General features: G+C 37.0%; 2 protein-coding genes across 2 annotated transcripts; both read right to left on the bottom strand.

Annotated features, from left to right (window-relative positions):
* Positions 1-5,070: 5,070 nt before the first annotated feature.
* Positions 5,071-12,346, bottom strand: LOC113678890 (flavin reductase (NADPH)). The gene is made up of 4 exons (XM_027195809.2): positions 12,167-12,346; positions 11,731-11,901; positions 8,673-8,875; positions 5,071-7,369 (listed from the first exon to the last, which is right to left on the bottom strand). Exons 1-4 carry the CDS (start codon positions 12,313-12,315, stop codon positions 7,218-7,220), a joined length of 675 nt encoding a protein of 224 aa, XP_027051610.2. The 5' UTR covers positions 12,316-12,346; the 3' UTR covers positions 5,071-7,217.
* Positions 12,347-12,525: 179 nt separating this feature from the next.
* LOC113678891 (flavin reductase (NADPH)) lies at positions 12,526-16,798 on the bottom strand. Its single transcript, XM_027195810.2, has 4 exons — positions 16,085-16,798; positions 15,173-15,343; positions 14,401-14,603; positions 12,526-13,770 (listed from the first exon to the last, which is right to left on the bottom strand). The coding sequence occupies exons 1-4, from the start codon at positions 16,243-16,245 to the stop codon at positions 13,619-13,621; spliced, it is 687 nt and encodes a 228-aa protein (XP_027051611.2). The 5' UTR covers positions 16,246-16,798; the 3' UTR covers positions 12,526-13,618.
* Positions 16,799-17,079: the final 281 nt, after the last annotated feature.

Genomic DNA, 17,079 nt, shown 5'->3' with positions numbered 1-17,079 from the left:
AAATCTATTACAACTGAGCGGCATGAATATCGTGATGGTTGCGATTTCAACGACGTTCTTTTCCTGTAAACCATTATTTTCTCACTGGCAAGTCAAAGAGAAACGCCAAATCCGTGTGATCAATTGCAAGTCCAAAATATGCCAAGACGCGATGGAATTCGCTGGCAAGTAAGCTAAAGATACAGATCGGTGTTTTAATTCGCGTCATTTCTTCAGTTTTACGTTCAGGAAGCTCGCGGTTGGTTGATGATTATCAAGCGGAAGGAACTTTTGACATGTTGAAAGATCACCTCCTGACTTTTCTAGCGCGCTGTTGTTACGTAAGAACTCTGTTATGCAAAGAAAATGGACCGTGGTCGATCAAAGAGCTTGTTTTATTCACCGAATGTTAGTTCTCAAGACATTGGATGAGATAAACGTTTGAAAAGGTGAAATTTCCAGGAATTTCATGGGAGAAAAACGGCAAAAATACAAAGAAATGGCGATATCAATGAGTAGTGTAAAAATTTGCGTGTTGTTCCATTCACTTTCAACGTACTGTACGAGGATACGGTTTAGGAAGAGTGCATTCTTTTGCTAAATGTACTTCGCAGCTCATTCTCCAAGTCGTAATTCGCAACTTTCAAAAATCGATCGGAAACGTACGGTATGCAAGCATTCACAAAGCCTTAATTGTTCAATGGAAGATTTTAGCTGACGGAGTTTTTTTTACCTACTTATTCATGAAAAATAAAATTTGATTGAGGCAAGGTAATTTTATTTTGTAGATTTGAACGTTAGATTGTTTGTGGGAACAGCATGAAGATAAACTGAATGGTAAATCACCCGCTCTGATGCAGTACCAACAAAGCATTCCGGTACACGCTAGTACCCCGCAAATAATCCGTATATAAAGCAAAGAGATAATTTTTATCGGCAGGCTTTTTACAACAAGCCCTCTAGGTTTCGACGATTTTTCGATTATAAACCAACCAAAGTTCCATTAACGCCATTTTATTCCAATTTCTAGTTGTAGGCGGGTTCTGACATAAGAATATTACCTATCATGGTCTTTCAACACTTCACCATCTCAGTACAAAAGGTAACTTTGGATAAAGCGAAAATGACCATTTCAAATATTAAAATAATACAAAAAGGCAAAATTATGAACGCACTATATTATTGACTCTTGATGCAATTCCAAGTTGACAAAAGAAAAGCTACTCCAATTGCAACCCGATTGATTATTTTCGTAAAATTAGCACTATATTACCTGAGAACCGTGTAGGTTTTATTTGCGTCTCTAGAGGAACCTCTGGGGAAGATGATTCGAGATTCCTAGGCAAAATGATGAGACAACATTAGCTCTCATGGAACTCATTTGTAACGACTGAATAGTATCAAGTGCTTACTTTGCTTCTAAAACAAGTAGACTTCACGAGATGCAATCTCTTTCTCGAGTGGAGACTTCTTTTTGTCGAGACATCGAATGATTTTGGTTTTCTCCGAGTTGAGGAATGTTTTCTGGAGTCCAAGGGTCGAGAGTTTCTTTCTCACTCTGTTATTTTTTACGAGGAGAAATATTTTTTCTCGTGCCTTGATTTTTTTTTCTCAAGGTGAAAATTAGATTGCGTTTTGCAAGATTCATCGTTGTTTCTTTTTCGTTGTCTAGTTTTTCATTTTCTCTTTTCCCCTTCCCTTTTTATTCCTTTTATGAAAATAATCAGCTCCATTCGCCCTTCCTGCTCTGTTTCTATTAAGCTGGGTGGATGGAATTTGGTTTTCGACTGCCGGGGCCTTAAATCGCTTATCCTTTGCCTCATATTAACCGACAAATTTTTAACTGTCACAGCACCACCATAGCTCAGACTAGGGAAATGAGATTTTAATCGTCAAATTGCTTTTGATCACATAAGAGGTCAAAGCGTTTTTATTCAAAGGTTTTGTAATCATCATTAATCGAGATAAACGATTTTTAATTGCATGGGCAGGTCATGTAAACCTTGCGGACGAGTTTAATGAGCTAAGAGGTGAGATCAGTAACTTGAATGCGGGTCTCAATGGGTAACAATCATTAAAATGCCATTGGTATCTTGTCTGCTCTGGCAATGCGTAAAATAGTATTTCGAACTAAAAATAACTAATCATCAGCGGCCTGGCAGAAAATACAACATTGAAAAAATGTAAAAAAGAAATATGTAGACGCGGCAATTGTCAATCCGATTGACGAAAATGAACACCAATAAAAAAAGATATTACATGATATGCAAAGATGGATTAGGGATTATCGGCCAAATCAAGGCGAATCAGTGAAAGAAAAATATAACCAGATGGCTGTGGAAACACTAAATTTTTAGAAGGAGGGAAAGTTTCATTAAAGATTGAAATTAATTTAATTTGTGCCGCTGTCAGGCAGGTTGTAGATGGTAGCGACGTTGCAGTCAAGATAAAACAATCAGTCTTTTATCTGTTAAATATAATATGAAAGATGCGAGAATATTCGCTACCCCAGTGACCACCGTTTTCCTTTTACGAAATGTGGTCTTCAACCCGGCCCACGCTTGCTTCGTAGGTGGGGATCCACGCTCAAAGTGCTATTGTAAACACAACTACATACATCAATGAAAGTCGATGAGAACTTTAAACACTTTATAATTTACAGAAATGCGATTGCGGCCGTAATCGACTGCTGGTAAAAAGCGTGACACATACGTAACAAGCTCTTAGATCGTCAAATGACCACCAGGAGAGCGTGCGAATTTCCATCTTGCTTACACAAATAAGCAACTTAGCAGGTCTGAAAACGGTTCTGTGCCCATGGGTGGGCGCGGCGCTCTTTGCGAATAAGTTCCCGTGAGAAAAGAAAACACAAACAGGGAATCGAGGAAAAAAAAATAAATGTATAAGTAAAACAGAAAACCGCCTCTCTAATTGGGAAAAAGCTAAGGGGATTATTTGGCGCTGTAAGAAGGGATTACATACCTAATTGAGGTGTCTCAAAATTGCTCTGAAATCAGATCAAGGTCACCAGGAGAGGAACTCCACACGAGGAAAGCATCAGGGGACGCGACCTGTCTGGGTTTCACGATACGGACAATATCCTTCGCGACAAAGGCTCAATGATAACATCCTCAGCGTTGTGAAAACAGATCAGTATTAGGCAAAAGAGTCCTGCTTTCACCTTAGCAATCAAAGAAGATAAGGAACAGATAATCTATTTTTTCCTTCTGCACGCAAATGTGGATTAAACAATCCCGCCTCGCAAACAGTGAGAGACAGTACAAATTTTTCTCCCTTTCTCTAAACTCTGGAATGAGGTAAATTTGCTTAAAGTAAACGTAAGCTTGGTTCAAGCTGGAAGAAATGCATGATTTCATGTCTGATTATGACAAAACCATCTGCAGGATATGACGACATCAGGGACATATATATCCTGCGCTGGGAACATCAAACTGTGCAAACTTAATTTAAGGGATAATGGACTTATAAAATAATCCGTACAACCAGAAAAAACAGTTTAAACTTAAAAGATATCGCAAAAATGCCCACATAGAAAATAGTTTCGCCAAAATTTAAAAGAAAACGCGATTATAAAAAAGAAGACAGAGAAAAAGGAATTATCTAGTTACTAAATTTTGTTTATTGCAGATTTTCTATTTTTGGAGAATTTTCTATAAAAAGATGATAACATCAACAAAAAATAATAATCTTGTAAAAAGTGGAATTGAAGGAAAATTGAATTAAAAATATTTCAAAATGAAACAAATGTCTATGCCTTGGGCAAATGACGACAGTGCAAACTGCGCTAAAACAATCGGTCGTTCTTTCTTAAACAACCTTTTCAAACCATTTCATAAATTATAATCCTCTTTTGAGGTGTCGCATTTGCGCGACATTTACAGAGCTCTTTTGTCTTTTGCTCACGGAAAATGGAACGAAAAACATTATCAGTTTCAAAGATTCATAAATCAATAAAGAGAAAACGCCTTTGGTGAAATACTATTCGGTTTATTGTCGCTTTCGAATATTTGCTTGCGAGGAGGGTTCTTTGTGTAACATTAATTTTTGATCCTAAACTTAATTGTTCTTTTCTTTTCTCAGTCTTGAGTTGATAGTTAGAGGATGTATCATCCACCCTTTAAAAAAAAAGATGTTGACGCATACGCACCAGGTGTATGGCGCCCTTCGCGGACAAATCTGTTACTGAAGTACGGTTGGTACATGACCGTAAATGGGGGGTGATATTGGCACAGGGAAAGAAGGGAGGTTCCTCATTTCGCTTTTCGTTACTGTTGCATTCCTTAACCAGCTGACCGCCTAAAACCAGCTTTTCGTCGAAGAGTTTATTTATACTTCATTAAGTAGAGCATCCTACTGCGAAATCTCAAGATCTTAAATTAGCATTCGCGTATGACTCAGACTTTTTTGGTACCACACGCTTGTGCTAAATTAATAACATATTTCTTTGTTTTAAAACCAAGCTGAAACTTTTCCATCTCCTACCCTTTTTTTAAATTTAAACATCTTACATAGCTCTTAAAGTGTTCGTATATCATATGCTTGACTTAATTTTGTGACAGTCGGATGCAATCCGATGCTATCTAGCTTTATCTTCAGTCTTCTTTGTTGTGCGAGTGAGTCGTGTCAGAGGCCTGCTACTCAACGATCCTTGAGCCACCTGAAGTGGCATAGTCAATCGCCTTGAGATCCAGTGCAAATCTCGATCGCTAACTAAACGGAGATAAATACCACCTGAGGTGGAAAAGAAACCTGGTTGGAACAAGCATCGTTGTAAATGGAGAGATGAATATTTTGAACAATTAAGGCATAATCCTTGGAGTAGGATTCTCTCAGATTTTCCTCTGCACCAGTTATTCAAAGTTAGGTATCGGTTTTCTTTAAGATCGTTTTGAATCAACAAACGTGCCATTAAAACATGAACGAGAATATTACATTAATGATCCCGACCATAGGAATAGGGTATTGAGTTCAGGACGTCAGATTGTTCTTCGTTTAAATAGTCTAACGCAGATAGATATACAGAAGGAATAAGGGTATTCACAGGAACGATCGAACGATCAGTCGCAGCAGTTGCCCAAAACAAATGTTAAATTGGCGCAACACAGCTATAGTTTTATCGCTGTGAAAAAGAAAAAGTAGCTTCACAGGAGAAACCCTAATTTAAGCAAGAGTATCTTCATCCTAAATTTACATTAACAATGAAAGATGGAAAGCCAGTGATCTCGACAAACTCATGGGTGTTTATCTGAACTGTGACATTTTCACCGACCAAGATGGTCCTTGTTCCTTTTTAGGAGTGTAACGACCTTACGAAATCGTAGGTCAATCTGACAATAGTGGGGAACAGAGTTCCAATAAGAAATAAATTTGTACTGGACTTTAAACATCTCTTGTTTTTTAATCAACTGCCTGTTCTTCACATCTAGAAGCTAACTTCCCTCCTCCCTTTCTTCATTAACTTACACTCCAAGTTGACAGTAGTTGTTTTTCATCATTGACTTGCACTAACTGAGTGGTACTTCAAAACGTTTTAGCGGACTCTAAAGCCTTCATCAGTTTCGAGAAAGCTAAGCGTGCCAATTAAATACTAAAAATAAAAGTTAAAAAATAAAACAATGACAAACTGTCTGCGCGTGACTTCAGACTTCTGCGATGACTTAAAGCCATTTCCTACGCTCAGATCTTTCACAGACATCCAAGTTTCAAGGAAAAGATGTTGAAGCGACGGTTGCTCAAGGACGAACACTTTTACGTGGTCAAAACCCACATTCTACTGTTGAAATGACACTCAAGGATAATGATAAAGCATCAAGAAAGCATTTTAGAGTTCGGAAATCCGCTTCGCCGTTATCTTTCCGTTTAACCACAGCAAACAAAAACGCACTGTTTGCTAATGACCTTGACCACTAACCCAGATGCTATACCGGCGGTTTTTATCTACAGCTTTGGTCATGGACGGCTTAAAAGTTCGCCGAAACGACTAAAAGTACCATCTAATTGTTACGAGTAAGTGACAAATGGTCCCGATTTTCACCTACAGTTCCATTCCTGACTTCAGCTATTCCATATCTAATTCTTATGCTTATGCAACCGACTACCTATCAAGTTGTTCCCACGCTGTGTGTTTGTTCACTTTTCCATAACCAAATTCTTTAGTCAATCATTCATTATACACAATTTTCTTTTTATAAACTCAATTCTTATTTCAAACATCTGTGCTGATGAAAGTCGCGGCCATGAACCGCAACTTGTTGAATTACTATCGAGCATGGCGAAAGCCTTCTCTGTGTATTTTCGTAAAACGCGTCTCTTATGATCTTCTGTGATCTTTCCGTTTGGAATAGCATACAAAATCACACCGTCTACAATGGATCTTGAAAAACTACTCTAGACTAAGGTGGAAGATGGGTTTTAACCTGCACTTCTGTCATGGAGGCTTCAGAGTTTGCCTCAAAACGTATTTCCGATCTATATTTACTAGTAAGTGACAAAATTTACAATTTTCAACCAGTTCGTTTCTCTTGACTACAACGAGTCTAAATTATACCCCCCTGTTTAACTGCTTAGCTTTTTCAGGTTAATCATTTTTCAGCGCTCATTTTTCCCCACGGTATCTAGTTGTACCTGTTTCTTTAACTGATCTCTCCGTTATATAGCGGTCATTATTGTAATTCTTCCCGACATGTGTTTCATGTTATATCTATTTTAGTCTAACTTAAAACGAGATTCGTGGACATGGCTCGAAAATTGAGAATTATGATCAAAACAATCGCTGTGATCGACTTATTATCGACTAATACTTTTAATTCATTGACAAATTTCTGTAATCGACATCTTTGTAACATTTACCATGCAAATTTTTCCATAAATCTATTCATCATGATATTTGCAGTGTTGTCTTGAGTTCTATGATTTTTTGTGTAGGTTACACTTTTTGTGTAGGTTGCACTTTAACTATCCTCGCTAAGTGCAGGCTGACTTCATATTTTCATGAAAATATGTAAAAGAACAAATATGTCGCTATCGTTGTTGGTTTTGTTGTTGCAGAGTTTGCAATCATGCATATTAGCGCAGACTTCTGCCCTTTTAAAAAAAAAATTGGCCTAAAAGATCTCGTGTCTAATAAATTGACGTGACATATCAATATGGCACATAATGTAGATGCATCTTTACATTAGAGCTACCGGGATACATTGCTTGGTTATCCATCTGCTCTTCTATAACCCGCCCAAAGCGAATCCTCTCCTGTCGTACTCGCTACTGTCCAAAACTTTTAGCATGAATTCCGCCACATCTGCCCGACACATCCATATGTTTGTGCCTGTGTTACATTGTCCCTCTTCGACTTTATACATTCCAGTGCGTTTACCTACAAAATAAGGTCGATCCTCTCGTCAGTATTTTGACCCAGAATATCAGTGGAAGATATCTATATTTAACGGAAGAAAGAAAGCGAGATTTCATTCCCAGGTGATCAGAGCCCGAGATGCGAGCTTTAATATAACAACTATGTTAAAATGATAGTGCTACTGCTTCCTACAAACGGTTTTATTAACAGAGATTGCAATAGAAGTTCATCTCCTGTCTAAGTAAGGCGACATTCGCTCTAAATGCGAAAATCAGTAAGGTCGTTAACTTCAGGGTCAAGTCTGTTGTTACAGCTTCACAAATAGAAGAGACGAACTCAGAGTACACTAATCCAAGAGTACACCCATAGGAAAGTAAAATTGTTTGCACCAGTAAAAGTTCAATTAGTAATGGTTGACAGGGCAAAGCTGTGATAGAGTCCCCATGGGAGGTACACATCCTTCAGATTGAAGGCAACTTTTTAACAGGGTAGGAGGTACAACTGAACCCATGTTAAACATGCTGAACTCAAGCATAGGGGAACAAGCATGTTAACTGTGCTCTGTTCTTGGACAGAACATTTCTCTCTCACAGAGCCTATCCTCACTCAGGAGTACAAATGAGTACCAAAAAACTGTCAGACTGTTTGATAAAGCTGGGAGGGGAAGGTAACATTTGATGGTTTAACATTCAATTCAAGAAGAATAGGATTATTTTCAGTCACTCAGTGTTGGTAGAAATTGTAGAAAGTTCTGACAGAACTGAAAACTTATTATAACTTGTGTGCCAAGTTTTTAACACCTGTGACAGAAGTTGATGTTTCAAATCCTGAGAGGATGTCAATACCAGTTATTGTGATTTGGTATTAAAACATTCTGCTACATGCAAGTTGCAAGGAAAAAAAACGTACATATGGTGTTCTCAGGTCTTAACTGTCTATTTCAAGTGAACTACAAGCAGTATTTTCTTTTCAGGGTAACAGACTTTGCCAAAAGAGAGAGATTGCTCGTAGTCTGCCTTCAAGAGGTGACATGTTAAATTTACTATACAAAATGAATACAAAATGAGTGAGAAAGGTAGTATAAAAAGAATACTCCTCCATTCCCTTCCCTTCCATTTTTTGGCCGATTTAAACCCCCCCCCCCCTCCATTGCTGGAGGGAAAAGCTTTCTTTTACTTCAAGCCCAATTCTTTCAAGTCTAATTAAAATGGCACCCACAAAAATCCAAATAATGACTGGATGACAAGGACCATTCTCTAACCTTAATTACAGCATGCCTAAACTGCAGGCAAGCTAGCAAATTGATGCATATCATGCAGCTTACCATTAGTTAATCCACAAGGTCTAATTATCGTGTAGTTCAACTCCTGTGGGTTAGTTTTCTCAATCATTTTCTCCATAGTGGTCATGTCTTTTATCATTCCACTCAGGAACAGGGGGTTGACTATCCAATCTGCCAGCCAACGATTGTTTGGGCCTGGCTGAGTGCACCATGCTGTCATTACTGCAAGTCTTTTCACTCCATTCCTGTCAAGGGATTAATTTAGATCAATTTAGTCTGTTGAGCAGGAAGAGGCTATTTTCATAAGCTAGGGAAAAGATTAACTCAACATTTATTGAGTGTTTTTCCTGTATTCAAGCATAATTTTACTCTGAAAGGAAGATAACCCTTAATTTCAGGGAAAAAATTAATGACCCTCCAAAAAGCTCAAGAGAAGTGCTACTATGTAAGAGTGTCTTCTCTGTGTGGATGAGTGGCTCAAAGGTTGAGCATTGTCATAGGTTAAGTGCGTCAGGTCTAATTAAAATGAAATCAATCAATATATCAATCGATCAATGTATTAAATGTGGTTGGTACACTTAGTTAAAAAGCTAGTTTACGGGTACGCCACAAAAACTTGTGCTCTGAGTCAAGAAATGGAATTTTTTCATGTTTTATGCATTCCTGAAGCTACTAGTAACCAAGAAAAGTTGGTCTAAATGCCAGAAATTTTAGTTTGTAGAAAGAGCTGCAGCAGAAAACAGCAAATTAAAAGTCATTTTGAGCACATCAGGAAGTCTATCCTGTTAATTGACAGTAATGCACTCTTCTGCGATTGCGCAAAACATTCACAAAATTTCATTGTGTTTCTAAGAATAGAACTCCTCATAAATTAAGTGAAGTATTTGATGTCATGTTGATTGCCAGAATTACAGTGGCAATGACCTAATCAACGATAATTATACTCTTAATGGAAGAAATACAGATGAAAAATAATCAACGAAACACTAAATACATGAGCAAAATAAATGCATAGGCATCATTTAAGATTGGCAAGTCACTGTGGCTGGGAGGGTTCATTGGATGTTTCAAATGTGATGATTACAACAAATTCTGAGTGGACTTATTTTATATGGACAAAGATCATCTTTAAATTTTAGGTGAGATTAAATTGACCCTTCAATCACTAAAAGTGCTAAGGAGAAGTGTAGATTTTGTGTAATACTATCTAATCCCTTTACGCGAGAGGGAACTGTGCCAAAGATTGAGGAAGGATAAGAATATCACGATTAAACAAAATTTGGGGGGATTCCTATCAATCTACATGAAAGACATGCAGATTAATAGGAATTCTGACCCTTCTACTGGTATAAGAGCTTACGATAACTGTTGATGTCATTTGAAACTCTCTATTTGGCATGCGTGGGTGGGTTTTCATTCATGTGTCACTACAAATTTTAAAAGTATGCATATGTCAAGTCTAAACTGGATTCTGCCAGGATTTCTGTTGTGCGGCAAGCAATGGAATCTTATTTTCCACCAATTACTGATGGAAATAGTTAGTTAAAAATGTCATATTAATGGTGTCAGTAAGAAGAGGTGCAGTGAAAAACTTATAACAGTTTTTAAATAATCAAGAGCTCTATTATTCCCAAACTTGGCAGCAGGCACTACTTAATATGATGCAAAAAGTATGCAAAAAATTCCTTCCATACCTAAGTATCAAAGTCCACAAATTTAATCTCACTTAAATTTTTTGACGTCATGCTGCTGAACATTACTCACATTTCATGTGCTGTAAGTTGAGTGATAAATAAATTAATCTTGTATCATTCAAACACAGCTGTCTATAAATCAGAAAGCAGAGGCAAATAACAATAAGTAAGTGACCACGTCATATTACATGCAGGACTGGGAACCATTCAGTTAGAATATCCCAGGCGCACAAAGTACACATGAAACTTTGAGGAAACACTTAACATGGAATTGATTCACGCATCTAAACCTGTTACAGGTAAATTGTTTTTCAGTTCCACTCGAAAGTGGGAAATAGCACATGCATGAATTCCATCAATGGTATTTCAATAATGGCATGAATTTTCATTCCTAAATACTCTAAAGTGAGAAGAGCAGAGAAGGCTTACAATGGCAAAAAGTCAGAGGTTTTCGTTGGCTACCAACTTTTATTTGACAACTCTGCTCAATAACCATCTCAGTTTTACATTTATTTCATTAAAGAACTATCACAACCAATTACTCTTAATGCCAAAACATATTGGAAATTCTACATCTTAAAAGACTGGAAAAATGAAATAAGCTTTGCTAGAAATTACTCAACAAGACCATTTATTTCCCAGTGATAAGAAAACTATGATCTTTGGATTAGTTTAACACCTTATCACCATAAAAATGATTCACCACCCAAAATTGCCAATTTGTTTCCACTGATATATAATTTAGAGCCCAAAAACCATACAGTATGAATCACAAACCAAGCACTGACTCAATTGGATGATCTGAGTTTATAATCTCAAAATATATTTTAGGTTGTTCAACATTTTAAACTGCAGAAGTTCTTCACTTCCTTTTGCTTTGTAATTTCAATATAATATCTTGCAAACAGGTGATACAAACAGAATGGCTTATCAGTTTAAAGGTGGATTGCAACACCTACTTCTTTGCTTCATACATGAGGAAATTAATGAAATAAAATGCGCTGATGCAGAAGAGAGAATTAGTGACTGGATCTTAGGAGTTAAAGGGTTAGATAGCTACTACCACAAAAGAATGAACTAGAAAGTCACTGACTGTGTATTCAGGATCATGAATAAAGAGAGAAGAAATCAAGAAAGCCATCAGTCTGTTAACATTCTAAACAAACTTGACAAAAAAATTTACATGATATATTATGCAAAAAGATAAATTCCAGACACCTATAACTGACCTTTAGAAATCGTGAAAATTGTTTTTTCTTCTACAAAAGCTATCTTCTCAATGCACTTTATGTGTGCTGCACTTTATGTGTGCTGCGCGACTTGCGTATCTTCCCGATAAATACGGCAATTACCTGGTACAAAAATCCACATAATAGTGTCGACGTAATATACTAACAGTTACAAACCTTTTCATTCCTTCCAAAATGGCAAACATGGACTCTGAGTAAAAAGTTGTTGGGTTGAAGATACTTGCAAATACTCCTAGACAAGAAATAACAGCATCCTTCCCCTCCAGTGCTGCAGAAAAACTCTCCAATTCACAAGCATCGCCTCTAACTAGCTCTAAGTTGGGATGCCTAAAAGGGAAGGATACTACCCTCGAATTAGATACAAAAAATAAACTTGTTTGAGGCCTATTCGGCTGAGAATCATGAAAATGTCGCGTAAATTCCGTTTTTCAAACGAAATATTCGTAGTTTCTATGACTATAGCAGTAAATTTTTTTGAATTTTATGTTTTACTTTCCTCTCTAGCTTGCCTGCTTGAAGTTCTAGTTATCAGCTGCGTTCAGATGTGGTGCAAAAACTTTAAACAACACTGACTTTTAGATTTATGGCATACCGTTCTTGTATTTTCTCCGGAGATCTAACTATCGCTGTAACATGATGGCCACGATCTAATGCCTGAGTCACCACTTCCTTGCCTGTTAACCCAGATCCACCAAAGACAACAAGTTTCAATGGCATCCGAACTTCAATTTCGTCCGCCATGTTGAATTCTTCGACACGCAAAGGATCTTTGGCAAATTAATTATACCCAGGCCTTCTAGCTCCATATTTTCTCTCGGGTCGAGGCGAGCGGAAAAGGAGGAAGGGTTTTCGATTATTTTCCATCGAAGAGTGTTCTGTGCAAGAATTCTTCACGTTTCTCATGCACACACAACCAATAATTCTTAAAATTTATACAAGACAATTAGCTACTTAGCCTGAAGATGTTTAGTGAAAACACATAAAAAAAGAGAATAAAAACACGTAAAAACCCAGTGTTGAAGTTGTCTTTTAAATGTCAGCTCAGTTATTAAGCCATTTTGGGGTAAGTTTGACCAGTCATTAGAGTTGAACACCATATATAATAGGAGACAAATGGAAAGTTAACAAACACAGATATGATAAAAAAGGAAAAGGCAAAAATCCTTTTTTAAAAACTTTTTATAAACACATTAATTTTGAGGAAACCACAAAATAGATTTAACAATACTTGTTTACAATATGTATCTTCAGCTGTTCATTCTAACTTTTGATCAGGTATTCTCTTTTAATTTTTTTAATTGTGACAAAAGTCAGCTCTAACTAAGAAATAAAACACCTGATTTTAAGATCGTAGTTACATGTACCATTAGTTTTGGCTCTATTGCAGGTCAATCAATAAACCACTCTTATCACCTTCTGTTACTTCACCTTACCACTGTGGATATATCACTCAATCAATCTCAGAGCCTTTCTTTGTTAACATTATAAATCAACTCCATGACAGTTTCTGCATTTTATAACCATGGTATTATCAAATTTCTTAGCTCTAACTCTCAAGATCTGATTGTTAATTCTCTCCTCTTGCTGCTACACAATTCCTTGTAAATTAGTTATGAGAACTTGGTGTTATATCAATATAAAAGCTCCTTCCTGATAAGTTTTAGTATTCTCATTAACCATTTGCTAGAAACTTATGGGAATCACAGGGAGAAGTTTCATGTTAGTCACTTCTGGGAGTTAAAGGGTTAAGCTATGTAGCAGAAACTTAAGTTATCAAGAATTTATCAGCAAATTCCTGCCATTATGATATGTTAACTCTTCCACTCCCAAAATCTTAATATCAATCATTTGCATTGTCTCTCATACATTTGATATAGTTTTAACTCTAATAATTTGGTGTTAAATGAAATAATATCCCTAAAGCTGATGTATTTTTATATCTCTCTACAACCTTTTTTGCCTTAAAATGTATTTATATTGTTAGGAGAAATTCCTCTGTGCTCATTCCTTTCATGAAAGACAATAAGGTAATAAAAATTATCAATCACAGTCCAGCAATTGCAAATCCCTTCCTGTCGTACTCATTGCTTTCTAAAGTTTTTAGCATAAAATCTGCAACATCTGCACGAGTGATCTTGTTTGTTGTTCCAGTGTTACACTGCCCTTCTTCAACCTTGTAATTTCCTGTCTTTTCACCTGGAAAGCACAAGTCCCATTAAAATCTGTATGTTGAGCAAGTTTGTATTAGCTTGCTCCCTCAATGTTAAGATTGTTTTTCATATGCAAAGGAAATTAAAAACAGACTAAGTTTTACTGTTTCCATGCTTTTCAAGATGTAACCGATATACTGGGAAAGGTTTCTGTTCAAGATTTTCTGGATACTAAATTTGGCTACATCGGTGATAAAGGATTGTTAATGAGTTCAAACTGTTGATCACTCTCAAGGGAAAATTGATTATTTAAATTTCCTATCCTGATTTCTAACTGACCATAGAAAAACTCCAAGACAGGTCATCATTAAAATAGAGATGCAACATACTTTTTTTCAGATTGTCTCCAACCATTCTAGCCAATCAGCTATTTCTAAGATTACAAGATCTCTACCAAAATATAAAATCAGGAAGCATATGGAAACAAAAACTGGAGTTGCAGGGCAAGCCAAGATGAGTCAGGATGGCCCTGAATTTATGGCAGGCCATCTAAAACTCAACATTTAGCATAAAACTAAATGTGTGTGCAACCAAACATGATTATTTTAATTAGATGAACTTGTAAATCTTAGCAAAAAATAAAGTTAAATGTGTTTTTGTATAGTCACAGATTTACCTAAGCCTAGACCACAAGGCCTGACAATTGTGTAGTTTAAAAGATCAGGATCAGAACTCTCCAACAGTTCCTCCATTTCTGCCATATTCTTGATAACACCATTCAGGAAGATTGGTTTTAGAATCCATTCCACAAACCAAGAATTATTTGGTCCTGGCCGAGTACACCATGATGTGACAGTTACTAGTCTAGTGACTTTGTTTCTAGATCATAGGAAACAATGAATAATACAGATAATGATTAACACTTTATTTATAATTTTCAATATATATCACACCTAGAATATTAAAATAACTTGAGTGTGTTAACTTTCGTTGTCACACATTCTGCTTCTCTTCAAATGTGGTCACAAAATATTAAATTTGACAACTGTGGGGGACAAATTGAGGGAACTCAGATCACATACTGGAAGCATAACCTCTGGCCTAATGTACAAAAAATAATAATTCATGTTAAAGAACAATTTGTGTCTTTTCTATATTAAGCATATCATTCATGAATAATTGATTAGCATTGTATGTGTTCAAGTGATTTCTCATCAAAACAACCTTGGAAGACTAGCTGCCAAAACTAGCTCTCAGGTCTTCATGCTTCTTGATATCCATTTAACAATACTGATATAGGACCAAACTAAAATTTTTCCCTTGTGATTGATATTGTTACATGTATTTTTATAGTCCTGTTAATCATGTTGCAAGGACAAATCAGGCCACAAATCATCAATTCACCATGTAAATCCCAAAATGTGTCATAAGCGACTTAGAACCTTTACCTTTTCATTCCCTGTGCTATTTCATTGAAGGTTGTGGTGTAGAATGTTGTAGGGTTGAAGATATTAGCATAAACTCCCAGAGATGACAACACAGCATCTTTCCCTTCGAGTGCACTAGCAAAAGTTTCCACGTCACAGGCATCACCTTGCACTACTGACAAATTTTCATGCCTGTTGGAATAACATGAAAAGAAGATGGTCTGGTTATTATGGTTAAAAAGTTTGTAAAAGCCATGGATAGTCAGCACTTTGGAGATGTTGTGGAGGCTAGCAAAGGAAGAAAGAGCCTGATCTCACTCTTTTCCCTCTTAATGAGCATTACATAACTTACAAGCTAGTAGGCCTTATGGATGTTTACATTAGAGTACCCACTTTCACCCCAAACTTTTGCTTTCAAGGCACGCACTAGTGGATTTAGTGGCAAAGTATTCTCAGAGCTCTGACATGGAAAGAATACCCGCGTGAAAACAACAAGAAAGTGGCAAACTTTCTCTGAAATTTAGGTGCAAAAAAGGCTTAGGATGAATTTTAAGTGAATGACCCAGTTTCTCAATGTTCAATTAAGAACAAACGTGAAAACAAGCTCACACAACTTTTCTTACTCCAACGCTGCCAGAGTATTACGCATTCAACAATAGAGGACAACATAATTCTTCAACTATACCCAAAAACTAAGACGAAGAATGGAAACGTTAATGAAGTACTACTTATGCCTACATAATAACCTCTTTCCGAGAATAACCAGTTACTCTCAAATCCCGGACAAGTATATGCTATCTACATGAATTACTAGTGAATACTTGACACTTTCTCCTCCACAGCAAGCCTTGGAAAGGGTGGGGGTATCATCTGAGTCTGATATGACACTTAAGGGCCATTAAATGGCAGTCTGCTGCCAGGTAATTTACTCACTGTATATCGACTTTCTCGGGTGTTCTCACAACAGCAGTTACATGGTGTCCCTTTTCCAGAGCTTGCTTTACAACTTCTTTTCCCGTTCTACCAGTAGCTCCAAAAACCACAATTTTGAGCAGTTTTGCAGCGACACCTGATGTTGCCGTTGGCTCAGCCATGTTGAATAAATTACTGTCAACCTTGTTCCCAATATCTAGACGCTCGCAGGCGACTCAATACCCGAAGCGTTCACGGAACAATGAGAGCAAAACCTTGGAAGCGACAACCTCAATGCACTAAACACCTTAATTCTCACCTGACCAATATGACGTCTCCTATGTACGGTAACGTTCCAGAATATCCCAGAACGTACGTTGTCATGCTTAGTCATGCTGATGTTGTTTTATAACAGACTATGATGTAATCACTTAGTATTTGAAGCTCCTGTTATCACTCGATAAGCTGTCATTAAAGGTGTGTTGCAGCCCTACAAGTGGCGACAAGTACTTCCCATAGTTGACCTCTCAGAAGCCTGAGAAGAGCGTGCGTGGAAAGCACAGCTCAAGACGAGCTAAAAAGCGTCCTCTCTATCCTTCCTTTCCGTTCGTCACCTTTTCCTCTTTACTTATTTTGCTCGCCTTCGTCCCATCCCCTTTCGCTGCACACGCTCCTTTCTTGTAAACGAGAGGAGACGGAAAGGCTTGCGAACGGCTTCTGCTTTATTAACCGTTTACAACCTAACATCAGTGTCCATATTCTCCATATCCTTCTCTATAAATTTGCTTTGGTACTGACAAGGAGAATTTGTTTAGCAATCAGTGCCTCTTAGGTTGGTAGTCATCTCGATTATTTGTAAGATTTTAATGAATGATTTTACAGAATTACCGTAAGGTGAAATTAGACGATGGTCACTCTATTCCCTACCCCTCTACCCACTTTTTTAAGGCCTGAGCGAATTAGGATTTTGGCCTTTTTATGGTCAGATAGTCACCTTTGTAAAGAGAATACTTGTG

Source organism: Pocillopora damicornis, chromosome 8, assembly GCF_964200805.1.
Source record: "Pocillopora damicornis chromosome 8, jaPocDami1.2, whole genome shotgun sequence".
Taxonomy (NCBI): domain Eukaryota; kingdom Metazoa; phylum Cnidaria; class Anthozoa; order Scleractinia; family Pocilloporidae; genus Pocillopora; species Pocillopora damicornis.
Note: the sequence above shows the minus strand (reverse complement) of the source record. Positions and strands in the feature narration are given on the sequence as shown.